Here is a 27,851-nt window from a genome sequence, read left to right as displayed (position 1 = left end):
CATTTATAGTGGGGGTTTTTTTCTATTTGACCTTACTTCTAGCCTTTCCCCAAATGTTTAATGACATTGAAGACTGGACCTCTTCAGAAGCTTGTTATGTGTTTTATCATTTAAAAAAAAAATACATGCTTGCAATCCAACCCTACTAGTGGATGGTTCAGCAGGATAAATATGATATTAACGTCACGGTCTGCAACAAATATTTATTCACTGTATCACATTCTAGGTTGGGGTGATCTTTGTTGGTGCTGGAAAAGTAGCTTAACAGAGGAAAGAGATATACGTATCCAACAGTTTCTGGCCTATGATAGGCTAATCTATTAAACTATTTATAGACTATGTTTTTCATGTATGTGGACTATGTTTCTCAGCAAACCAACCAGTATACATAAACTCTGCTAATTAAGCAAAAAAGAAAAAAACCATGCCAGGGAAGTACTGACAGCTATTTTTTCAGTAACCCATATAAAGACATTCATTCAATCAAAAGCAGATCAAATATATCCATTCTAGTTTTTGCTGATTAGAGCTATTTGTAAATCAATGAAAAACGTATTCTGTACACATAGCCTATAGTAATCACAAGTCATCCAGAATGTTGGGAGCTGGAGAAATGGCAACTTTCTCCAGCAGAGTCCGCCCTGGTTCCTCTCAGCTGAGCTGTCGACGCACCTGCTTCTGATCATCTCATCTGGAGGACCAGACTACTTAAGCTGTCTTCAGACCTTGCCTCGACGCCGCAGTGTCTTAATCAGTTGGTTAGCACCTAAGCCATAGATCCTCTGAGAACCTTGTTACTCCTGAGTCCTGTTTGGGTTCTAACCCTTTTTGTCTCTGCTTCCAGGTTTCCTGTTTTTTCTCCTGTAAAGCTCTGGAAGAGCTTAATCTGCCGAGCCTGCCCTCCGAGCCAAACCTGAAGACTCACTCTCTGGATTTCAAAGCAGCTCTGGATACCGAGCTGGAAACTCAAGCCAAGGTCAAACTCATCTCTAGAAGTAAGACGCTGAAACAGCTTACGGACTCTGCAGAACCAAATCATCTCCGGACCCAACAGTTCCGCTCCCAAAGCCTCTTCTGCGCACTTCAAGGTACAAACCTGAACACAACCAAGATCAATCCCAGCCAAGCTTTCGCTAACACAACTGTCTCTCTCACAGACTCCAGTGAACCAGTCCCAGACCAGAACCAGTCTACTGTTCATTCAACTCATGCTTGTGCAACAATAAACTTGTTAAACTTTCCCTCTGAGTCGTCAGTGTTCTGCATCTTGGGCCTCTCTGTTTACCCATCATGACAAAGAATTTATTTTTTAGATAATAATTTTCCCCTAAAAAAATGATATTAATGTAATTAAATCAATGATACCATCGTTCTCTATGCATGCATAATCAAAGCTACTTATTTCTGAAAAAATAATTAAATCTTAACCTTTAAGTGATGACCACCTTCTAAGGAGCTGTCTTTACGAGGATCTTGTCCTAAGCCTTTTTTGTCCCCTTGTAGTCCCAGTTTGATGTTGGAACCCTTCTTGGTCTGATCCTTGCCTCCTTGCCTGTAATATCATACAGTTTCAAAATTTCTCTATAACACAATAAATAATCAAATCCAACCTAAAAAAATAAGCAATAGTCATGAGATCTGTAACAACGCAGGAGAATCCCACATGAAAAGAACATTGCGTCAGTGTTGAGGGTAGTAAAAGGTTTCTGAGCAGGAGTTTGTGGATCAACATCTTTAGAGATGGCGAACAAGGGGACAGGGAATTGTCTTACCTGGGAGCTAAACTGCAGATAGGTAGATTTAGAGGAAGAAGAAAATAGGGTGAAGAACAGGTGAGGGAAACATTGGAAGCAGGAAAAAAAAAAACACACATACAGAAGAAAAGTAAAAAAAAAAAATAAATAAAGTAGTGAAGTTTTAGAACCAAAGGGTAAATCCGTAAAAAAGAAAAAAAAAACTGTACTTAAATCATCCAAACAAAATTAGAGATTACAAATATGCCTGCAACAGACTGAATATAGCAGGATGCACTTTCTCTATAGAACATGGAGCACTGTGCATCTGCTGCCAGGCCAGGGAGTGGCAGACATGCAGTCAGATGAGCAAAATATTAGCAGGGCAAAAGAGGATGGTGTGAAAGGGGGGCAGGGAAGGAAGGAAAGCTAACGGCAGTTTGATTTAGTGGGTGACATACGTCTCCAGAGAATTAGCTAAAAATGCAGAGGATTCATTAACAAAGCAAACTTTAGGGCTTACTCCAGGCTACACAGATTTCAATTACTGCAGCTTTAGTCATGCAGGGCAATTTGCTGAGGATTTCTGTCAGTTGTGTTAGGTTTAGGTAGGCAGGGCAGCTGGGACCAACGGGGGAAGGAACTAGGAAAGAGAGAAGATGTGATCTTTTTTCTTGATAAATACGTCAATCAAAAGGTGCAAGTGTAACAGAAAGAAAGACGGGAATGGAGGCAGACAGATGGGTAAAATGAAAAGGTTGGAAATGTTGCATAAAGTGGGAATCCTAACACCTGGAGACAGATTTTTTTTTAAATAAAAAGCACCAACAGGCAACAAACAGATATAATCAGAAATTGTGTGGGTATGAGTGACTGTGCTGCAGTCCACCTTGTTTCAGCATGGAACACATGTAGGGACAGCCTGAGATCTACTCCAGTGAAGGTTAAAGCAGCTGAAGCAATCATAACAAAGTCTCACAACAAGTCTCAGTCAATGCATAAAGTGCCTTGCAAAAGTATTCAGGCCTCTTATGCTACGTTCACACTGCAGGCATTGATACTCAATTCAGATTTTTTTGTGTAAACCGATTTTTTTTACATTGCCGTTCAAATTTCCAAATATATGTGACTTGTATGTGATCTCCTGTGTGAACTGCATTCATACAGCTTAAGTGTCCCACGTGTGCAGTAGAGAACGCAATGACATCACAAGCAAGCATGCTCTGTGTTTGTGGAAGTAAACGTGGATAGTAGTGCTGGAGCGCATCTAGCATCTGTCCCAGCCTTAAAAACTCAATCTTTTCAAGATGGTTTAAAAAAGACTGCTTTCCGCATTATTGTCTGCCATGGTTGTTGTTTAACTTCCCGCTTCTGCATAGCAAGATGCAGAGTAGTGACCTTTGTCGGGTATTAATGACGTTCAGGTCGGATGAATGCGACCTGGCCGTTCAGACACGGGTTGCATTTGAAAAGATCAGATACGTATCGGATTCAGAACCACTTAGCCAAATGGCCTGGGTCGCATTGGAAAAAATCTAATCTGTGTTGTTCAGACTGTCATGAAAAGATCAGATACAGGTCGCATATGGGCAAAAAAAATCCGATTTGGGTCACTTCAGGCTGCATTATGAACGTAGCCTTAACTTCTCATTTGGTTGATTTATTTAAATGCTCTCCATATTTTGGTGGAATATAGTAGGGAAAAACCAAGAAAAAGTGTTAAATATCACTGAAGTAAGATAAAATACACAAATACTTGTTTTTATTTTATTCTATTTTTTTAATTATATATTATAATATATCATAACATATATTATACTATATACAAAATTACTGAGCTGAATCTGTGTATGAAGATTAATTTCTGTGCAAGTACAGCTGTTTTTTTAGGCCTCAAAAATTTGTTAGAGAACATAAGTGAAAAAATTGCATCATATGGACTAAGGAACACACAAGACAGGTCAAATACAAGTTTCTGGAGAAGTTAAAATAAAAAATTATAAATATATAACATAATTTCTGAGATCTATTATACAGAGAGGCTTGGTAGCGTTATAGCTAGTTTATGCTTATTCCATCTTTAGAACTGCTTCAAGTTCAGTCTTTTTTTTTTATTTGATATAAAGAGTGTTTGCCAACCCGCTGAATTAATTTGTGCCAACCTGTGTCTATGTCTTTCCTTTATTTATATTATTCTACAATTCTTTTTGATGGTCCAAATATTTTTCCATGCACACCGAATATCACTCCATTGTCTGGCACACTGCCAATGCCTCCTTTGTGGCAACAACGACTGCAGATATTTTTGCGTCCATTTGCAGATCACTTTCACAAGTTACAAATGATTCAAAAGCTGTGGCTTTAGTCAAGTTTCCAATCTGGAAACTGCACCTAGTACATGTTTACATTTGCATATCCTCCACCCATGGATTTGCACAGAGTGGTCATTAGAATATGATGTGCATACTGATGACGGGATACACACAAAAAAATTCACCCACAGGCTGCTGAATTGCAACCGCAAATGACTTTGCTACTTCTTTGAAGAGCTGCTCTGTGCACACAAACACGTTTGCACCTGTTTTGAGACACGAATACCTTCTGGAAATAAGGCCTAAACTTTTTTTAACCACTGTAATGCTTGAATTTCCCAACTATAAATATAATAATAAAGATAAAGATAATAAAAATAAAGATATTTCTTCTCTATGGTATCCTTACACTGTAGGAGGTGTGTACACAGAACGATTTGTATCGCCCTCGCCAAAGTGTGGCTCGGAGGCCAATGTTATACAGTATGAAAGCTCAAATGAGCTCCCTAGAAGTCTTGTTAAGGCATACAGAAGACATGGAAGAAACTGCTATACTGAGGATATACTTATGCTAGACCAAAAATGTAACTTTTGTCAATCTTTAAAAATGCTACATGTGCCTAAAACTAACACTGCATCACCATAGTGCACTTTCCTAATGGTGAAACATGGTGGCAGAAGCCTCATGGTGTGGTGAATGTTTCCTTTCAGAAGCAAGCGGTTAGAGTTAGGGATTTAGAATATCTATCGGACGGTTAAAATATCTGCAGATATGGTGGAATTTGTTAACTGCCCGATAGATAAAAATTTCAGAAAAAATAGGCGATAAATTAATTACTTTTGGTGGTATTTCATACAGGCAGAGTATGCCCAAAGCAGGACGTAACCTGTGGATTTTGTGCTCTGTTATTGCCTGACTATAAATAAGCAAACATGTCTTCGCCAGTGTGGTCGTTTTTCTCGGTATTACACAAGGCATACAAGGCCTCATGCATTCAGGCAACGTTTTGTTCATTATTCACATAATTTTTGAGAAGTTTTTGTTACCGAAGCTGGCATACATGTGTTGGTACATCTAATTTTAATGCTTGAAAATATTTAACCTTGCTCCACAAATACCTTTGCAGATTCTGAAAAGTTTTTAAAGATAATTTTTATTCGACTTTAGCTGAGGTTATTTTTGATTACGTTTTCTGTTACTAAGTTACTGTTATTGCATATTATTTTATATTTGATAAATACAGGACTTCACAAATTCAATAATTTAGTTTCTAGAGATGCTCTTTGTGTTTGAACTGAATACTTTTGCAAGGCACGATAATAAAATTAATAAAACAGAATAAACATAAGGATTTTATATGGACAACTGCTGGTGCCATAAATGGTAAAATGTGGGATCCTGGATATGAAAAATTTTACTTGAATGTTCATAATTAATTGAAAATAAAACACAGAAATAAAGTACCATTTTCTTCTCAATGGAAGACCACAACATGAATCTTTCTGAACATACAAGATATAAAATATGCAGATTCCTGTGGAAATATTGCCAATCATCAGTCTTTTTAGATTGGCTCCAAGGAGCCACAGTTTCTTTTATACTTTTATAACAGTTTTTTGCTCTTTTCAAAGGTTTGTCATTTACTTTTTAGTAACAGACAACAACCGTTGTTCTTAAGGAAATTAAGGTGGTTGGCATTTAATTCTTCCTCATTGTATGTTTTTGCACTTCACTTTTAGATTTTTACAGGTATGCCAAAAGGTTGTCTATTATTATCCACTTTGAAGTTGGTTTATATCCTTTGTGGCATAAAGGATTTATAATTTTCTGTATAGTGCTCAAAGTCTACTGTATGTATCACATCTGGTATATTTAACGATTCCAATAACCAGATCAAAGCCACAAATACTGGAAATGTTGTAAAATCTATAATTCTAAAAACTCATTCCCTTTTTAATAAGATGATAGTTTCTATGAATATATATGAATATGAAATGAAAATAAAAAGTATTTTTTTACTGCTCACCAAAATACAATTAAATAAAAAAAGAGGAGTATGATTGGGTGAGGCAGAGGAACTCTCCTCAGGCCTGACTGAACTCTGACCTTTAAAAACTGCAGGCATAAAATAGGCCTTAATCTCAATGAAAGAACTGGAGTTGTGTCTCCACATAAGAAGACATTATAAGACAACTGTGTAAATATTTAATCTTAAACTGGATCCTTAGGAACTTTGCAAGAAGCCAGACAGATTCAGAAGATTCAGGTTTGTTTCTGATTATCTTGTGAATCTGGAACTGAAATTATCAAAAAGTAACTGCAGTTAATGGAAAAGCAAAAACGTTAATGACCACTTAATGCTTGAAGAGCAATTGATCAAGATCGACCTTTCCAAAGATTAAAAAATATCTAGAAAAATACAAGTTCCTTAAGGGGAAACTAAGAATAGATTAGAGACAGCCTCTTACGTTTCCACGGGAAAATGCATGGTTAGTGATAGATAAATTATGGAAACAAACAAGAACCATTTTATATATCATGCACACCTCAAACAAACACATGCTCTGTAACACCCAAGCAGATAAAATGATTTATAGAGCAATTATAGAGGGTCAATGAGAAAAAAGAAAACAAAAAGGATACACAGTATCAGATCTAATAGAGAAAATGTAAACTATAAGCAAAAACTATAATACACAAATATGTGTATCCTATGGAAAACAGGCAGAAACAGGCACATGGGTGAAACCAGATGCAGTTGCAGCAGTTGCAGTCCAAGATCTTAAATCAGGCAGCCGAGTTCAGCTTAAGTGCCAGGGCAGAGCACTCACTTTCCCAGGAAATCCCACACCATGCCCCCTATCTGCTGAGGGGCAGCAGACACAGAGGGGAGCGGGTCAGGGGGCCCTCTGCTACCAGAACGAGGGGTGTGGCGTGGGGCAGTGGATGGGGGGCTTTTAAAGAATTATTCAACAAGGGGGGCATAGTTGCAAAGGAGAAGAAGGAGATGTTGAAAATACAGAATAAAATTTGAGAAAAAATAAAGAGGAAATTAAAAGAGGTAAAGGTTGACCAGTGGTGGAGTAAAGAAGGGAATGAAAGACAGAGGGAATACAGGATGAGAAAAGTGGGTAAGGATGGTAAAAAAGGACAAGAAATCTCAGTCAATTAGATTGATTAAACTTTGCAAAAGTTGACTCAATGGGTACTGGTCATTATATATAAGAACTAGCTTAACATCTAAACTAAATGATATATGCCATAAGATAAGAGGAACGTTTGTCCAGTGCAAGAGAAAGGTACATTTAAATATTTCTGAAGCTGATCCACTTCTTGGACTAAACTAAAACAAGATATGCCTGGAATTACTGTAGAACAAGACCAAAAAAAAATATTTATTGAAAGGGATTAAATCACAGTTTGTACATTTTATGACAGGAAGACATTGAATTTTTTTCAAAAAATGAATTAAACCATTCCACTTAAATTCCACAGTAAAAATCAACTGGTGGCAATATCTACCCATTTTATGCTTGACTGGTGCTGATAGGTAAATGGCCACTCAAAGCCTAAACAGGCTTTTTTTCAAAATTAGTAAATGTATCACACACAATGGAACAAGACAATTTACATTTAAAATAAAAAAAAAAAACTGTTGGATTGTCTCATTTCAATTCCATATTATCTAATTACCTTAATGTCATAATAGAAATAATTAATCTATCTGTATATTATATTAACCTACTCAAATTAATATTAAACACATTTGATGAGAAATGTTTGCAGTGTAATTGTTATCCTTGAGCAAATGGCTGGAATGTAAAAGGAGAGGAACTAAATAGGCTATGATGGGATTATAAAAACATACAGGACCAGTAAAAACAAACTCCTCTGCGTGACAAGTAATAAGTTGAGAATAAGAATTGTAGCAAGGATGTGAAACACAAAACATTATGCAAAAACAAAAGTTTGAGGAGGAAGAGTGAACAGAACTAACAGCCGTGTATATATAAAAAAAGATAAGTAGAAAAATAAAAATAATGTAGAAAACGACAACACATAACTATTTAAATAAAGACATACTATGGTTTTGGTGAATACTGTAAGTTTATAATTAAAAATAATTATTAGAGCAACACGGTGTAACATTTCACCACTATGATTGCTGGACGTGTAATTTCCAGGTTTAGCAAAGGCCACATTTGGGACTGCCTTGTAAGAACAAAGCCTCATTCAGAGCCGACGCGTTTGGGAGCATATCTCAGACTTGAGTCGAGACTGGTTTATGCACGGGAAGAAGGAAGGAAACAAGGGGAGAAAATATGTGTGCAAGAGGTATTAGATCTGAGAGCATAAACAAATATTTGATGGAGGAGAAAATATGTTTGAGAAAAAGCAGACGTTTTGAATGTGAGCATTACAAGTTTTGAGTGCAAGTAGAGTAAGTCCTGCTCTCAAACTGAAAATGTGTGCTCTTGGTTTTTGGCAGGGAAACTCTTTTTTACATAGCATTATGTTGCTGGTGTTAAGGTTCAGTCACAGCACCATGGACAGCACTGTTTGTTTGATTAAAGCAGAGGCCACAGGCTACTATCATACTTAGAAGGATAACTTCCTCTATAATCGATCTTAAAATTTAATGTAGAAAAATACTAATTCTAATAAAATACATTTTCCAGTGAAAAAATGGATTAGACTCTTTCTAGTTACATAGGGGAGGTTTTGAGAAGGGCAGCTCTCACAGAGCATCAATTCGTGCCAAGCGCTGTATGCTGACTAGAAAATTATTTATTATATATCCAAAGTCAGCTAATACTTTGGCCAAAAGTTATACAGTGGTGTTTTAAGCCATCTGTGATGAGTGCTAAATTTTCTTGATACATAGTCAATAAGATTTTTTTACAGAAAATGCATTTTTATTTCTTCATTCGGAAAATGACTCACCTTTCCAGCTCAGCAATCTTTTTGTCCTTGTCGTTTTTCTCTGTCTCCACCTCTCGCAGTATGTCCAGCAGCCTCTCCACCTCTGACTGAGCCTTGCCTGCCTCATCTTTGTAGTAGCTCACTTCCTTTTCCAGCAGCTTTACACGGTCCACATACTCCGGATTTCCTCGGGAGCCTGAGTGCTGGTGGTCTACCTCATGAGCCTTCTGCATTCATGTGCCAACGACAGATACATAGAGTCAGTTCATATTAATGTGCCAAACGAGCCATAGAGAGCACATCATGACATTTCACTTTGCTTAAAGTTCTTGTGGTAGATCTATCTCAATCTCAATCTCTTTGGGAATACATTGTAACTCTGAATGGAGTAAACAAATTGAGCCAGGCTAACATTACTAGTGCTGGCTCATTAGCTATTATTTAGCTTTATCTGTATGTTCCTCTGACACTCCCAGTCCTCTCCTATTTGGTTAATATGCAGCATGCAGGACAGTGCATGTGTTTTTCTTAGGTCACTACATTATCAAAAACAACATCCCAGATAAAATCTGTAAAAAATTAATCACACATAATCAAAATCAAGGCTTCATTTTGGCTAAAGTGAACAGCCTCATCACTAGTCAAATTCAGTTTTGCATTTGATTTACTACAAAGGTTCTCATCCCCCTTAGTACAGAATCATACCCACATATGGTACAAAGTTTTACAGAGCCATCTGCCAAAACACAGCAGTGATCTCCACCCACGCCTTGTACAAACACTACCAGCACCACACTGAGAAAACCAAAAGCGTGGTAACAATAAATACATGCAACAAATCATGCAAACCCAACAAAGCTGAAACAGTGTTCGCATTTATCCATATAAAGTGCAAAAAGTGAAGCAAAAAGATTTTAGAAACATTTTTAGCAGTTGGAACAAAATTAGAATAGGATTAAAACAGAAGTGGGGTCAAAAGAGCTTTGAAAAAACATTGCACTAGATCTTCTTTATGAGTATTAGCATAACAAGGACTGATCAGAAATGAATGCAAAAGTTATCAGTTGTGATTTGTAAAAAAGAAATAATGTACTGTATCAGTTACACACCACTTCTATTATTTCTTACTTTATGTTGGTCTATAAAGTCATGATAAAATTGGAGCTGATATTGTTATTTTGGGAAAAAGTGAATAAGCTTAAGGACCACTAATACCTCTATAATATGACACTTTAATCCTCACAAAGGTGGACAGCAGGTTAAAGAACCAATAACTCATAATACATGAATCATTGTAATAACAACTAAAGTTAGCACACCGAAAATTTTTTAAATTATTTTATTCTTTTAATACATTTCAAGAGAGGTGTTTTGCTCATCTAAAATAATAATAATTTCCATTCCATTCTACCTGTTGTTTTTGGTTGAAATGGAGGGCCATCTATTTCCCAATGGGAAGAAAGAGAAAGTATTTACGAAAAGAAAAAGACATAATAACCGGGAGAAGACAAAAGTCTTTACTAGCGCAGCTTTTGCCAGGTGGAGACAATTCATGAGAGAGCGGGGCTTCAAAAACTAACAGAGATTGGAGACTTTCTGCTAAAAAATTAAGTGAATTCAACACAAGGGTGAAATTTATTTTACCGTTATGTTAGAAATAGTTTATTTCAGTCCTCCTGGTCTTGTCTTCCCTTTGGAGATGCCTAGTTTTTTCTATTAGCCTACACTAGGTGACACTTATCGGTTGTCATTTTTCACAAAAGTCATACCAGTAGGTGACTGCAGCTATTAGAAGTTGCTTGGTACTAAACACATGAAGGATATAAATGTAAGGTATTTGCACCAATAAGAAAAACCAAACCATGTATGTTCTGTACGTCATCATCTGACAGGACACTTGAAGTCATGGAGGTTCATAATATTTGTCATTTTAATGTCACTGCGCCTTCTGTATTAGTTATCACGTAGTTAAAGTGGAGACATCAAAGCACACTTTCTGTTATTTGTTGTTTATTTAGAACAGCACTAGACAGTTGTAGATCACAGACAGGGGGGCTTTAAAAGGTATGTATTAAGTATTAAAACCTTAAATTTAAGAATAAAGATTGTCTGACCTTTTCTTTTTAAATATTGCATTATTTAATGTGGAAAAAACATAATCCCACGTTCAAGAAAACAGCTGTTTTATGCTAAGTCTCTGGTGCCACACAACCTCTAATAATTAACCATTAACAATAATATAAATAATCAGTTTCTGAAGTGGCCTATTTTCATTTTACAAAACGGAAAAGACAAGTGAACATGCCATTTAAGCAAAGCAGGTTTTTGTTATTTCATTATTTTGTAAATTTGTGCATGAAAACCCCCAACTACCTAAACTCTAGAATTCCTAACAGTACTACAACATTTCAAAAATCTAAAATTACTTGAACTGTGAGAAATAAATCTTTATGAGGATATATGTTTATCCTGCAGAGAGAAGGGTAACCTGGGGTGGAAAAAAAATCATTTTTTTAACCATTATTAACAGAGAGGGCAGCAAAGTGAAAAAAATCAGAAGTCTCATTACTCAAATTATTTAATTTATATTTCTTTTAATAAAATTAATTAGGCGGTTTTGATTCTGTTCTATACATTTATATACAATACCTTAAAAGCCTTAGAGTGCAGAACATTTTAACTTGAATTATGTTGAAGTTTACTGGAACAATCAAAGAGGCAAAAAAATGAGTTCTACCTAACAATTAATGCTAATACAGAAGATTGAATATGAAGTGGTGGAATAAATCCTAATAGATGTTTTGAGGTAATTTTGGCTACAATAAAGATTCATTAAAGGAACAAAAAATCTCACTGTGTCACACTGTTTTTACACATAAACACACAAACTTACAACACTGTAAGAGGACAATGCACAGGAATCTTATTTCAGTTTGAAGTTCATAATATTTGGACAGCGCAATGGGCAACATGCATGCCGATGGGGAAAAGCAGTGCCTGCGTAAGAATCGCCATGATCACCATCTGACATTAAAATAACTTCTCAGTGTCCTCATGCTTTCAATGTGCGCCTCACAGGCCTCAAGACAGGAACTTACAGGATTGTTCATGTGACTGAATAGCTGCTCAGCTTGCTACTTTGCCAACAGAGGGAGGATGAAGAAGGGACATTAGAAAGGAGGGGTAGGAGTGGGGGTAGGGGGTCAAGGAGAGTTAATTGTTAAGGCTTAGATTTAGCTACAGTAGGATGAGACAATACAGGTTTTATAGCAAAGCAACACAGTTTCAGCACTGAACGTGTTGTTAAAGGTTAACAGCAGCAAAACACAGACAACTGCAGACAGGCAGACTCTGGGATGGTCAGTGGATTATGGAGACAAAGGATATAGAGGAATTCTTTATTCTGTGAAACACTGTAACAAAGTAGAGCAGCTTGCAACAGATCATAAAAAGTGACAACAGCCACAATCCTTAAAAGATGTGATTTATGTATTAATGTTTCTGTTTGGACAAGCTCTGAGTTACACAACTTTCCAAAAACTAAATAAAATAAAATAAAAAAGTACCTACAGTAACATATTTTGGTTCTACGACGGAGTATTAGGGCCACACATGAAGAGAAAAAATATTTTTGCCATGACGAGATTAAACTCGACATGTCAACTTTAAAGTCGACATGTCGACATTAAACTCAACATTTCGAGAATAAAGTTGAAATGTCATGTTGAGTTTAATCTCTACGTGTCGACTTTAAACTCGCCCTGTCGACTTTAAACTCGCCATTTCGAGAATAAAGTTGATATATCGTGGCGACTTCAATCTCGACATTCCAAAGTTTGGAGAAAAGAGCAACCGCGCTCCACAGCTGCAGTCTGCGTTTTAAGAGTGAAGGTAGTCTTTGACGTGCTGCAACTGTATAATCATCACAGGAAGCGGTGGCCTACCAATAATAACGTAACGTCTTTCCCTATGCTTACCCAGGCTCGCAGTTCTGAATTTGAGAACATGTCAGTCTTTTCAACTTTATTCTCGAAATGGCGAGTTTAAAGTCGACAGGGCGAGTTTAAAGTCGACATGTCGAGTTTAATCTCGTCATGGCAAAAATATTTTTTCTCTTCATGTGTGGCCCTAATACTCCGTCGTATGGTTCTGTATAAAGCAACAGGAAAAAGATTATAAATAAGGTAATATTTTGTAGTTTATTTGAAGGGTAAAAACTGTAACATCTTTTTCTTATGATTTTTTATTATTATTTAGAGCTTTCAAAAAATGTATTTTTGCACATTTTTTCACATGTATGTGATAAACCCCTGACAATGCTGTGCAAAGTTTTATGGTTGACAAAGTAAGGACATACTGAGTTTTATTAGGATATTTGTTACACAAACAATCTTTTTTTTTCCTTTACAAATGAAATGGAGACAAGTGGAAGACGAGTGGGTATCTATGTCTCCCCCTAGGTCAGCCGTGCATGAAGTTCACCCGAATGGATAAGAGGGTCCCTTTCTTGTGCCTTCAGATGTGGTAGATGTCTCTGACTGATGTCTCGGCCTAGGGGATGAGCGGCGGTATGGAGTACTGGGCCTTCTTAGCATCCTTGTCTTGGGGGCTTGATAGTGCCCCTTCTTGGGTATTGTATCTTTATGGTGGGGGAATTCAACCCCTATGTGAGAAAAAAGCATGCCCCTACAGTGATAACTTTAGGGGAATGTCTGGAGGAACGGAGCCCCAGCTGGAATCAATTGGTGGAGCCTTCAGTCAAGGATTTAATCAGCTACAGGAGAGCTTCTTTAATATCCCAGCCTAGGCTGGGGACATGAAGTCCGAATTAACTGTGTTACTTGCCATTATTATTTAGCAGGCTGACTGTAGCAGTGGCCTTAAGCTCTACGGTGACTCTTGTGGTGGCAATCATCAAACAAGGTGGTGGACACCAGCGTAAAGGGATTTTGTCAAACTGAAAAAGTAGTACTGTTGCGTTTGGCTAGCTTGTGAGACTCCACAGGCAGCAAGTAAGTACCATGGGGCCAAGTGTACCATTATGGCACATCAGACAATACTATAGTTTGGCCTACCTCAGAGTGATTCTGGCAAAAATGTTTTGATGGAAGCAGGGAGCTGCTGACCTTGACTGGGGATTGTCGGGAAGTGGAAGAACTAAATTGAAGATCTCCTCAATTTAGTTGACCCGCATGAGCTGCCGGAAGCAGAAACTGCATGCTCGGAGCCATACTTGCTTATCGCCCAGGCTGAACTCACCACGGTGGTAAGAAAAGGTTTCACTGGCAAGGGATTGGATTTGGATTATATTCACCTAAAGTACCTAAAGTCTCTAGATGTTGAGCTTTCATGGCTGACAGGCTGTGTGCCAGCCAGGGATAGTGCCCTTGGACTGGAAGACTGGGGTGGTGGGAGGGTATGTTCCAAGGGGGATCACACCTGTCAGCTTCCTCAGAAAGGCTTATGCCAGGCGACTTGAGAGGAGAGTCTAAATGACTGTTGAACCTGGGGTTCATGGGGTACAAAGCAATGGTTTGGTCACCAGAATTGGTTTAAAACTGACGGGGCATCAGGCAAATATTTTTAGCGGTTTCTGATTTCCTGGGCAGTATGTATACTAGAGTATACCTGTTGACTTCTCTAATTATGGCTCTCGCTGTCCGGTCTGTTAGTTGAGGTGAACCCCATGTCATGGTAGGTTTGTGGATGATGGACTAAACATTGCTTTGTCAGCTGTTTAGCTTTATTTTAGACCTGCACACTTCTTTCTTCCTAACCTGTCTGCTGTGGTCCTTGGTCATCATGATGCTGTTGGTTCACTAATGTTAGCAACTTTAATACATACTAAGTTTCTTGACAATTGGAGGCACAACTTCATGAAGGAGTGGTAGAGTGAATGGGCTTAATAGAGGATCCTTATTTAAATTCCACTTCAGAGTCATGCACTACTTCGTGTTAATTCATCACACAAAATAACAAAATAGCTTGTGGTTGCAATTTGACAAAATGGTGCAAAATAGCAAAACAAAAATCAAAAATTCAAAGGAAACGAAATGTTATCATCATATGCATCTTAAGTCTTAAGCTGATTACTTTAACTTCAAGTTTTACATGTAGGTAAGTCAGAAAATGGTGAAGCTCTAATTTGTGCTTATAGTGCTTGCATCTCTCAAAACTGAAAATTTCTGCACAACTGACTTTACGTCTAAATGTGACCTAAAAATGTTTAGCTAGTGGTTTTGTTAACAGAATAAAACCATCTCTTAAAAACTTGTTGATAAGTGATCAAACACTAAGAGGAGGATATATACCTACCTTTTGCAACTGCGTCTCCAACTTACTACACTCCTCTTTCTTCTGCTCAATGGCAATTTCCAGGGACTTAAGCTTTGAGTCCTTTTTAAGTCCAGAAGACGCCAGTGATGAAGCATGCTCTTTGAGATCAATCAGACTGGACTGCAGGTAGAGAATTAACATAGATGTTCACATGTTTAAATCCAGCTGCCTTGTACACATCAGCAGGTGTAAAAATGTCACAGCATCACAGGACAGTGGGTGAAAGAGACACACAGTAGATGCACTACAGTGCTTACAAAGAGGTGTGTTGGATGCTGTACAAAGAAACAATTGGATCCAACCCAACCCCCTTGCAGAGACAATCTCACACTTACTTCCTTCTCTGTGAGCTCTATCTGCAGGCTGTTGACCTTCTCCTTCAACTCTTTGTTTTCCTTCTTATAGGACTCCACTTCTTCCAGACGCTCTCTGTCTTCCCTCTCCCTTTGGTCCTTTAATCGCTCAATAATTCTCTCCTAACAAAAACATAGAGATCATAAATAAAGAAATGCAAGTACAAAATTACTATATATATATATACTTCATAAAAACTGTTGATTTCAACCATTAAGACATGCAGCATTTTCGCAAGAGATGTACACCTGTAAGTGTGTTAAATTAACTGAATGAAAAATGATCAGTAATATCTTAACAGCCAATTTCCCTCAAAATATCATCTAGTTATTTTGTATTTTTAAAGCACTTCTTCCCATTTGGACATGTCTGCACATTTTCACTGCATAGCAACCTACTTCAGGGTATTTTATTGGGATTTTTTTCCAACATTAACTGTTGTGAAAATTGATCATTTACATAATGTAGTGAGACATAAAGATACAATTAAAATAATAAACATGTACTGTATGTGTGTTGCGAGTGCATAGTGTCACACAGTCATCATGGTTCAATTCTCTGCCCTGCAGATACCCTGCAGACCTTTTTTGTCACATATGTCCAACTTGACTCCTGTAATGTGTTCTACCTTTTCTGAGAGTGCCTCCTCCAGGGTGGCCAGGGCAGTGTCTGTGTTACTGGAATCGGTCTGCAGAGACTTGATTCTGTCCTTAAGGTTTCCCAGCTGCTTGTCTTTGTCCCTCAGCTGCTCCTGCAGGTTCTCAATCTGATTCATTAGAAAAAATAAAATAAACATAATATAAAAGCTGGGCCAAGAATGGCATAAAATTTCAGCTACACATTCAAAAAAGGGAAAATAAATAACCGGTGCACTCATAGTCAAGCTATTTTTGGTTAAGGGGCTTAAATAAATACTTACTATGTTAACTATTAAAAACAGTTATTAAATCATGCATTAGACACATCTAGTGTGTAAAATGCTTCCTATAACTCTAAAAGTTTATGATTACATCTAACATTCATGTCAGCATGATGTTGTAGTTGGTATTGTTTGCCTTTGCCTCCATATCTTGTCCGCTGGCTAGTTTATTTCCAGGTTGTTTTGATAATTATACACATTCTAATTATCCTTTTCCTTCCTTTGACATAGAATTTTTATTTCATTTTTTAAATTCTATTCAAGGAATTTAAATAATCTAGTCATGATATAGTAACTATGGCCAGTATAATAATAAACAAACTACCACTGCTACTACTCAATTTTTTGATTGTTTTCTCTGAAGTTCTTTAACTAAATGTCTTAATTTCCTGGTATGTTTTACTTAAAGCAATTATGTATGTTTAAGCTTTCTGTTGATGGCTGTCGGCCACTTATATATTTCAGGCTTGAAGCACATGAATTGATATAAACAATCTTCCTTTTGCTTTTTAAATTCAACTTCTAATATTTTAATCAAAACCACAGCCTCCATGTTTATGTTCCCTATAGAGGCGTTAAGAAATCATTTATTCCAAGAAATTGAAAAGTCTCTACTTTTGATATTTGCAAAATCCTCTCAGAAAGTAGAAGATTTTTTTTCTTTTTTTAAATAGCTACCACAGTGTTTAATCAAGTCAGGTTAAACAATGCTAGCAATATTTAGGAATCGAGGAGACAAACCTGTTTGGCTTTAAAATGAAAAGCTTTCATTTTCTTGTTGACCTAGGAAAGGCAAATTTATTGATGCAGCTCCCCATACTGTACACAATGCCATCCAAAGTGCTTTGCAGGATATTAAAGAAAAAAAAAAAAAAAAAAAAAAAAGATTTACATTTCAGTTAAACGAGAGCTTAATACAATTACTAATAAAAAATAAATAAATAAAATCAGGATTTAAAAGGCAAGGATAGGACCCTTTTAAAGTTCAATGAAAATCTAACTGCCAATTTAACAAGTCAATAATTTACCATGCTCGGGAAAATTGTACATTTGGTCATGGCCTGAACAGGGAGCCATGCTGTGATTCAAGACCTAGTTTAAGATGATCTATATATACCTTGGGTTGGTCAAGACACTCTTTTTCCATCTTTTTAAAATAACAATAAGCTGAATCAACTGGCTTTATGTGGTCATTAAAGTATAGATCTGTATACAAAACATCACCATTTTCTTAGCAGGAAATATGGTCTTAGCCCCATCAATTATAGTTACTGAAGTTGGAGGAAATGTTGACACATGCACTCATTGACAATATGGATAAAGAGAAAGGTTGTTGAAAGTTGCTGTCATATAGTGACAGAGATGTACAGTTGTGTTCTCAGCACATGCTGTATCATTTTACAATCTAAGCTATGGAGATATGTTAAAGGTAAAGAGGATGATCTTTTATTTCTGGGTGGATCATCTAAATAAGTGGTACTGTTTATTTGTTGTAACAGCAACCCGCTGTCGCCATAGGCTGTCACTACCCGACAGCGGTGACTAATAACAAAGATGGCGCTGGCACCACGCAGTGGACCAACTGGGAACAAAGAGCAGTAATCATCTGTTTGAAAAGTAAGTTAACTAAGTTCACTTTAAAGTCCACTATATAGTCCCCGCTCTATATAGTGGTTAGGGTGGACAATTGGGCACCGTAAGCTTGTTGCAGCTATAAGAACAACAACTTTTAAACGGAGCGTGTATGAGTTGTGCTTTTTTTTTTAAGTGGAGAGGGCAGGTATTTTCAAAGCTTTGCGAAAATCCTCTACAATACCTTTAAATAAAAGTACATTGAGGATGGCCCCAAAAGGAAGTTTTCAAAGAATTTTCTACCTGCTTGGAAATAGATTTACCAAATGATATGGATCTCTGTAATCCATGTCTGTCGAAAGATTGAAACCGGTTCCGCAGGGCACCAGACCATCCACGTACTTTTCCCAACATACACTATACTGAAAAAAGTACTAGCTTGCCCATTGAAATTGTAGGTTTTCCAAACACTTCATAGCCAAATCAAGCACCTAGGCATGCAGACTGTTGTTACAAACATTTGTGAATGTATGGGTCTCTATTAGGTGGTCAGGGTATTCCAGAACTGTGAATAGCAATGTGCAACAAATCCAGTCGTCGCAACTTCCCTGCAAATGTTTTCATCAAGATGTTGTAAATATGCAAAATGGTATCAAAACAAGTGCACCAAGTTATGTTTTTTCTCACTCATCTTTCACAACTGTTGTTTGAGGTTTTCTCCTCTCCTCTCACCTTTTTCTGCAGGACATTAATCTTCCTTTCCTTAACCTCCAGCATGTCCTTCATGTCTCTGATCTCTCCAGCAAGAGTTCCCTTCTCCTCGGTCAGGTCCTGCAGCTGTTTAGTTTTTTTATTCAGGAAGGATTCCTTTTCCTCCAGACGCAGGCGTAAAGCATCCACCTGAAGAATGGCACAATCACAGACAGGTTCAAACGTGACAGTCCCACTGCTTTTATCAAACAGTGCTCATAAGGACAATCTGAGGTCTTTCACCTTAAAGTCACTTGAGACAGCTGCTGGGTTTTTTCTTTAAACCATGTTGGATTTATGTTTTTGGGACAAATGTCGGGTAGCTTAATCAAACATTTGTTAAAAAATAGTTACCAAGTTTTTTTGGTTGAAGGCACAAAAAAGGTGCCTTGTCATTCTTCAATCTGAATCTTTGTCACAGGGTGCAAAAAACAAATGGTTGGAGGTAAAATAAGAGTAACTTAAAATAAATTTAATTTTAATAAAACAGCTGTTCACAAAGCCCCCAAAGACAAGTAATATTCAATATACTCTTATGTGCTATATAGGAATAACATGTTGACACTTAATAAAGTGCTGATCCCTCAACAGCCCTCTATGCAACTAACTCAAATACACAGTTTATTCTGACATCTTCCTCTCAGAATCAGCAATAACTTCTACAGCATCTACATGTTGATCACAAAGGCAATCTTGCACTCTTAGCATGTCTTAGCAAACTTTGAACACATGTGACCTGGATGGCTACCATTGTTTCTTACTTACACAACACTTGATAGATAATGACCTGACATGAAACTACCAGAATCGGCCGTCCATCACAGTTTGGCCACTGTTCAAACTGTTGTGAGATTGTGTGTTTTCCCTCTTCTGACCAACCGCCTTTGAGGAAAGCTACCATATAATCCTTTGAGCATCTGCTCCAACTAACATGTCTCACACTGCAAAAATGATCATTTTTCTTGAATTGAGGAGGTGAGGCACTTTGCCAATGAAAGAAGACAATTTACATTTAAAATATGAAAAAAAAATGTATGGTCTTACTTCAAGAGTGTATTATCTAACTATCTTATTTTAAGAGTTAAAAAAATCTAATTCGATTGGCAAATCATCCTTTTTACCTACTTAAATAAAGGGTAAATACATTTTATTTAAGAAATGTTTCCTTATTTCTTGATTAGGGAAGGGAACTGGGAATCGTTCAGAACCGGTTCCGTGTGTTCGAATTCCATTGCACCGTTTGGCAGCTCGCTTAACAATTCTCTTATTGATTCGAGGCAGTGCTTAATGTTGTTCCTAGAAAATCATAAGGCATTTCTGGAAATAAGCCAATTTCCCACCTCTCTTTGGGGTTATTAAAGGAGTGTGTCTTTCTCGTTAATCCAGCCCTTCATTGTTAGCATGTTTAATTAGAACTACTGGTACCTGGAATTCTTACATGATTCTAGCTATTGCAATGGATGTAAAGAAACATGCTACGAAGGTGCTCCGCAGTTCAGGGAGCCAGAGAAAGGTGACGCTTGTTTATTTGAATCAGGCGGAGATTAGTTTATTTCCCAAAATTGTAGACTAATGCCTTTTCATTAAACGGAATCGAATTAAAAGAATCAATAAGGGAATTGGAATCGTGAAAATCTTATCAATTCCCAAATTTATTCTTGATCATATTTGCTGTGCATGATGGAAAGATAAAAGGTGTGATTTACTTCACACTGCAAAAAAAATTATATCTAATCTGCCAATGGAAAAAGATCATTTCTATTTAAATAGGAAAAAAACAATTGTATTGTCTTATTTCATGTGCATGATATCCAATTATCTTATTTCAGGTGGAAATATACTCATTCCATTAAAAAACATCTTATTTACCTACTCAAATTAAGGGTAAATACACTTAATTTAAGACATTTTTACTAATTTCTAAGTTGTTTTTGCAGTGCATGTTACCACTGATTGTGTGTATTGGTAGATTTCATCAAACACACTTAGTGGCCATTTAGGAACAAGAATGGGAAGTAAGGACAGTGTATTGCAGGACAAAAAAAAAAACATTTTAAGCAACATATATAAGAACATTGAAGGTTCTTGTCATTGTAATTCTTTTTAATCTACTTTTCTGGTTAAAAATACATATGCTGCAACCCATACCATGATCTTCTGGTGTTAATATAGGATTCAAACTGGGATAAAAAAAAAACTAACCATCATCTCCAAACTATAAACATTTTTAAAACTAATGATGCATTCCCTGAAACTAATAAGTAAATAAAAGTAATACTGTTAATTGATGGAACTTTGAGGAAAACAAATGGAGGACTTGGGTCAAGGTCACACTTTTCAAGCCCAGTAGAGAAATAAAGTGAAAAAAAACCTTTTGCCTCTTACTTTGAAACCAACTGTTCTCTCTGAACATTGTTCAGAAAACAATTACCTAAAATAAAAGCAATCCATCATGTCCTTCCTAAATAAGAGAAATTTAGTTTTAGTTGGAAAACACATAAATAATATTTTGAATTACCTCTGTTTGCAGGATGGCAGCACGTTGCTCTTTGGCAGTGAGAGACTCTTTGAGGACCTCAATATGTTGTTTGCAGTCCGAGTTCTGGTTATTGAGCGTCTCTAGCTTGGTCTGCAGAGCAAGCAGCTCTGACTCTTTCTTTGACAGCTCCTGCTTCAGTTGGTCAATCTGTGCAATACACATATAAACAACCTCTTAACTTTATGACTGACCCCACACATCAACAATATATTCTTTTTACCTGGAAAATGCCTGTATGTGTGTGTCTGTGTAAAACATAACCTTGCTGAACAGTGAGCTTTTCAATGGACCACCACCTTCATCAACATACTTTTTCTCTTATTAAAAATGCATTTTAAGCTCACTCCCTTCCATTTGTTATATATTATACATTGTTCCTATTCATGATTGATGAAAATAGGTTTAAAAATAGTGCAACACAACTATAACTCCTCTGTTATTGGTAGTGTTTTATATAGAGCTCTTTGTAAACACAGTTTGAAACCTCTGAGAAAAACACTGAAGCACACGCTACTGTTGACCGGCTGTGGTCATTTAAATCCCTTTACCATTTTGGAGTTTAGATCAGTTCATGCAAGAAAAAAGGTGTAATGGTGCCCTCTACCACTGTTTATTTTTTGCCAACCATATACCTGTTATGGTTCTCCCATTTTAGACTTCTTTTTTAGTTTCCAGTTATTTTTTCCATTCTGTTTTGTTGGTCATTGGTTTATTTTCCATTTTGTCTTATATTTAAGCCGTGTTGAATTTTTTGAGTTACTCTCTGTTGCCCCCTGGTGCCAATCTGCTTTTCCCTACCTCCCTTCTAGTTAATTCTTTCACACCTGCTCCCTATCAGCTGATTAGCCCATACTTTGTTCTGACCCCATATATACACCTCCTGTGCAGTTCCTCATTGCTAGTTTCTCATTGTTACTTGGCTCCTCATGTGTGTTTCCCCCTGATGCCTCATTGTTTTTCAGTTTCCTGTACTGTACATACCTTATGAATTAATTCCAATAACTAAAATACAATTACATTATATTACATGCTAATCCTGGGTTTGAAACTAATTCTGGAATACTATTACAGAAACTTTGGTTTTCTGCCTGTGCATGGTTTCTCTCTCAGTGCTCTGTCTTCCTACGAAAATCGAAAAAAGCTGCTTTAAGGTTTACTGGTATCTTTAGGTTACCCTTAGCAGTCAATGGGTGTGTTTGCTTATGTGTATAAATATAAATAAATATTGTTGTTTTACTCTCTGTGTTGTGCTCTGATGGAGTGGCGAATTGTGTCTAAGTGTCTAACCAAGTTTTCACCCATTCACTTTTGGAGATAGACCTGTGCAACCATAAAAGAATAAGGAAGGACGAATAAATGTAGAAGTTTTTTTTTTTTACTAATTTTTACTTACTTTTTTACATAATTGAACAGAAATTCAAATAATTGAATGCATGATAATGTTTGTGCATGAGTATAATGTTTTTCCTCATGGGTATAAAATGCAAACACAAACAAATTTTTAAGTAACTGCCAGACAACTGAAGAAAAGAAAATTTACAGACCTACCAGCCCTACCTGCAACTGATTTGTGTTTTATATGTTAAACGTAAACCTATAGGTTTAGACACCACGGTGCATCCAGAAAATATTCACAGAGCTGAACTTTTTCACATTTGTGGTTAAAACATTTTATTCCAAAATGAATTACAATAAATCCTCAAAAGTCTAAACACAATACCAAATAATTAAAATGTATAAAAGTTTTTTTGAGTTTGTGAAAAATGTATTAGAAAACTTGAAAATCACTTTTCCTTACACATAGGACAAATTTGTTGGTATCTCTTGTTTAATGCTCACATAAATAAACCGGAATCTAACAAAATTATAAATGAACAAATTAAAGACATTGCTTTTCAACCATGCTTCAACATAATTATATATAAAAAAAAAAACATACAAAGGACTGGACAGAAAATTATGCAACCCTTAACTCAATATGTTGATGCGCTACCTTTTGAGTCAATTCCTGCAATCAAACAATCTCTGGAACTCTCTGTGACTTCTGCTTCTCTCAGCAGGTTTCTTGACCCTCTCCTCATGAACAAACTGCTCCAGTTGTTTTGGGTGTAAAAAGGAGCCTTTTCCAGACTGCATGTTTCAGCTCCTTCCAAAGATGCTCAATAGGATTTAGGTCAGAACTAATAAAAGGACACTTCAGAATGGTCCAATGTTTTCCTGATAGCCATTCTTTGGTGTTTTTAGCTGTGCCTTTTGGGTCATTATCCTGTTGAAGACCAGTGAACTGTGACTGAGACCAAAGTCTCTGACAGTGAGCAGCACATTTCTCTCCACAGTCCTTCGAGTCTTGATATTGCATTGAACCTTACAGAGACACCCTGTGTCAGATGAAGCGAAGCAGCCCTAGAGCATAACAGAGCCCCCTCCATGTTTCACAGTAAGAACAGTGTTCTTTTCTTGATATGCTTCGTTTTTCTGTCTGTGAATATACAGCTGGCGTGCTTTGGTAAAAAGCTTAGGGACCAGCTGCTAACTAAAAGACACCTGTGATGCTAATCAGATGATACATCTTTAACATGTCCTTAGTTTCCAAGCCTGTTTCATGAGTTTATTTTTGCTTAATCATTCTATTAAAGCATGGTTGAAAAGCCATGTCTGATTTTCATTTTTTTTTTCTTTTTTATTAATTTTATCAAAACATACTTTTTAACTTATTGTTAGTCAGACTCAAGTTATTTCTGTGGCCGTTGAGGGTTTGTCTTTCTTTAAGAGAGGCGTACCAACAATTGCATTAACTGTTATTTACTGCTACTGAAAAATATCCCCATAGAATAATACTGCCACCACCATGCATTTTAAGATCCACTCTTAGGAGTGTTGATATATATTCTGTGTTAAGAGTAGTAATAAGCTGCCTGGGATTTTATTTTCTCAGAACACGTTATTTGTTTTTTAGTGGTTGTTTGGGTGTAGTAAAGAACATCCATACTATCCCCTTCTAAACCTTTAATGTGTTCAGATAGGTTTGTTTGCAGAGACCATCTACACTGAACATAAAACGAGCAGAAAAAGCACTGATTAAAGCACAATCTTCCCTCTGAATCTGCATGCACATGACCTCTACCTTGGTTTTCATAAACTTGGAGTGGTTCTTGTAGACCTCCATCTGTTTGATTTCCTCCTCTCGGTCCTCTGTGTTTAGTAAGCTGTTTGCCTTCAGCATTTGGATCTCATCCTCCAGATCTCGAATGTTGCGCTCCAGAGAAGCAATTTTGGTATCCTGTACACAAACATGTAAAGAAGTCAATCCTCGAAACTAAGACCTGTACTTCCGCTAAGTGCATTTTGCAAATAAATTAGCACTACAAACAAGACTCCAGAAATAAATACAAAGATTGAATGCAGCCACAATGATATGGACAGATAGAGAAACAGAACAGACACTAAAACTGGACATGCAGAGAGATAAAGAATGAACAGAAGAAGATCTTGGCTTTGGCTCGGAACAACTGCAGAATCTGTCTGTGAAATCAAAAGCGTTCTACCCAGCTCTTTGCAGTGGCTCAAAGGATTAATCACCATTGGAAAATATTGTGTGAACATCCAGCACAGACTAATCCTTCAAAAACGAAGAGAGGGGCGTGCAAAAACAAGGAAATAAAGTAAAAAGCTGTAGCTTCAGTTGTGGAGACTCCCAGATAAACTGCAGAATCCAGTCGCTGGACTGAAACTCAGAGACCAGCTTTAGCTTCACGGCTTTTAAATAAATAATACTACGTCTTTAAGATTAGCCATGGTTCATCTCCCTCTCCAGTAGTACATAGAGCACCCTTTTTTCTTTCTGGCTTGCTCTCTTTTTTCATATCCTTCCTTTTTCTTTGTGAACTTGTGAACTTAAAGCCTTTAGCAGGGTCAGCCACAGCCCTCTGCAGATCAATGTGGGTGATGAGTTGCAATGAAAAATGAAGGATTGGAAATTTAACGTCAATGCATGGAGCGCCGCTCATGTGCATGCACTTCACCCTGCTGCTGCATCTCACCTTCCAAGCCGAACATCAATGAAGTGACAATTCTGCAACAGACATGAGGCGCCATACCTTCGCAGATGAATGATTTTATCCTACGGACCTGGTCAGTGAATTGTGCTCGTTATCTTTTCCTGCATCTGTACATCCCTCTGTCTCTCCATCTCCCTGCATACTGGCCTCTCACTGTCATAAACAACCACACCTGTTTCCATGGCAGCAGCAGGCAGGCTATATACGGTGCACCGTCTCTGGTGAGTGAGGAGGAATAGAAAGGCGGGAGGGATGGAGATGAGGGGGAGGGAGGGAGCTAGGATTATTTGAGCCTCCATCAGCATCAACAGAGAAAGGGAGAGATGGGAGAAACAGGGTCTTCCTACACAGCAAAGGAGAAGGAGGAGAAAGCGGGACTTCCCTCACCCTGTATGATAATCAACAGGGTACAGAGCGCCCTCGAGTCACATGACCAGACTGTGGAAGGCTGGGCCGGCTGCAGCCGAGCGAGAGGGGCTGTGTCAGCTCAGCAATGATGTCATGATTTATTTTGAGGAAGTGATGTCAGGCCTCTGCAGTGAGGCTGAGGGTGTCTACAGCAATTGAGTTGCTTGATGTGTTCTGATATTCTCCACTGTAATAGTGATATTATATTGCTTGTTTTTTTTTCTTTGGGTACACTGATGGTTTTTTTGCATCAGAGTTACATTTGTGTTCAGTAGTGGAATACAGATTTATGAAACCAAATTAAAGAACTTAAGCAAGAATCAAAATATAGTTTGGGTGGCCTGAAAATCATTATGTTTTTAATTTTAAACATGTTTACATCTATTTTTATCTTTATCATTCAACAGTTTTTGCTATAGAACCTTTCACGATAGTTTTCACAACCCTTGAAATTGTTCAGGTATTGTTACAAACATGAAAATCCATTTATTTTGTCTTGATTTTTATGTTATTTTTACTTGAATCTGCAGAGCTCTTGTAGGGCCAGAGTGTCCGTGTCTGTTTGAAGACAGCCATGTAATAAAACAAATTGTTGAAAAGGGGATCCCATTAGTTGTCATGCAACCTTATTGTGATTCAGTTTGATGTCTCTTCAGCAAACCAAAGAGGATGAAATGTTCACTCTTGTTCAAGCTAGCACAAAGGCTTTGAAAGCCGATACAGCACAGTTCCATGTTTGAGAATCAGAGATGTGACAGCGGGCTGACGATTGACTCAGCTGCAGCAAATTGCAGCGACAACAATAGTTTCAGCAGAACATCCATCAGCAAAAGCCTCAGTAGAAATCACAATAGAAAGCTTAGAATGGAAGTACACCAATGAACATTTGCTTTCATATAAACGGTAAGCTCTTGTGAGTAGTAAATCTTACTTTCATCTCTATGATGGTCTGCAGGGCCTTGGTTTTACTGGGATCCTGGTGAAGCTGATTTCTTCTGTGCAGTTCCTTTATCGAAACAACAACAAAGAATACCTTTTATTTGTTCTGTAATGTAAGCAATAGAATGAAAACAGGAGGGACATAATGACTATGTAAAAGTTGTGTCTGTTCACACTCATCGTGTTGCATTTATAAATGTGATCTGCAGACTTTCTACATGCATTACATAATCCATGTACTGTAGTAGAGGAGCAGAGAAGAGTCCACTGACTTTATCATACTCAGCATTGCCATCTGGTGGCACCCAAACAAAAGACATTAAAATGTGAATACGCTTTGGTCAAACTGTACCTCACGCAAATGGATATTTTCCTTCTCCTTCTGATCCAAAATGACTTCCAGGTGTCCAAGCTGGGCTTCTGCTTCAGCAATACGCCTCGCTCTCTCCTGCTCTTCCTCTTCGGATGCTCTGCCCGGCCCAGGAGGCAGCCCCTTGCTTTGCAGCATCTCCAGCAGCTTCTTAATGGACTCATCCCTGGCACCAAGCGTTTGTTTCTGGGTCTCTATTCTTAGCTCCATCTCCTCCAGGGTTTTCCTAAGAAGGAAAAGCTCTTTGGCCTGCCTGTCGTGCTCAGCTTGCAGCCGGCGGAAGTTCTCCTCCGTCAGCTCGATGGTGGTGAAATGCTCTGAGCCAGATCGGTTCCCGCTCTCCTGCTGAAGCAGGTGGTTGAGGTCTCGCTGTGTGTGCAGTTCATCCTGTAAAGCCTGGATGGTCATCTGGAGATGCTGCACGAGAAAAGGAAAGACATGGACGTACACACACAAACAAACACCCGACACATTTAGAAAAAATACATCAAATCTAGTATCATTTTAGGTAAAAAATAACATCAAGATGCAATCACACAAATGTGAAGAACTGGGAAGACTTTAACCATCAACAACATTACCACTTAAATTAAAGCATTTGGGTGTCTAAAAGAATATCCAGTTTTATTAGAAAATC

General features: G+C 37.5%; 1 protein-coding gene across 4 annotated transcripts in view; it reads right to left on the bottom strand.

The window, feature by feature from the left end:
• The window catches only part of erc2 (ELKS/RAB6-interacting/CAST family member 2), a 59,617-nt gene that overhangs the window by 13,079 nt on the left and 18,687 nt on the right, over positions 1–27,851 (bottom strand). For 2 of the 4 annotated variants that reach the window (XM_038279858.1, XM_038279859.1), the window contains 12 exons: positions 27,197–27,631; positions 26,837–26,911; positions 24,564–24,719; positions 21,419–21,586; positions 18,883–19,050; positions 16,288–16,425; positions 15,641–15,781; positions 15,285–15,425; positions 12,068–12,103; positions 8,991–9,196; positions 6,878–7,000; positions 1,429–1,552 (listed from right to left, as the gene is read on the bottom strand). In XM_038279858.1, coding sequence (XP_038135786.1) covers positions 1,429–1,552; positions 6,878–7,000; positions 8,991–9,196; positions 12,068–12,103; positions 15,285–15,425; positions 15,641–15,781; positions 16,288–16,425; positions 18,883–19,050; positions 21,419–21,586; positions 24,564–24,719; positions 26,837–26,911; positions 27,197–27,631 — 1,911 coding nt within the window. The remainder of the gene's footprint in view (positions 1–1,428; positions 1,553–6,877; positions 7,001–8,990; positions 9,197–12,067; positions 12,104–15,284; positions 15,426–15,640; positions 15,782–16,287; positions 16,426–18,882; positions 19,051–21,418; positions 21,587–24,563; positions 24,720–26,836; positions 26,912–27,196; positions 27,632–27,851) is intronic. The other 2 variants (XM_038279861.1, XM_038279860.1) reach the window with 2 other exon arrangements.

Source organism: Cyprinodon tularosa, unplaced genomic scaffold (assembly GCF_016077235.1).
Source record: "Cyprinodon tularosa strain WSP-4 unplaced genomic scaffold, ASM1607723v1 ctg154, whole genome shotgun sequence".
In the NCBI taxonomy this organism is placed as follows: Eukaryota; Metazoa; Chordata; class Actinopteri; order Cyprinodontiformes; family Cyprinodontidae; genus Cyprinodon; species Cyprinodon tularosa.
The sequence above is the reverse complement of the archived record's forward strand: the minus strand, read 5'-3'. Positions and strand labels throughout refer to the sequence as shown.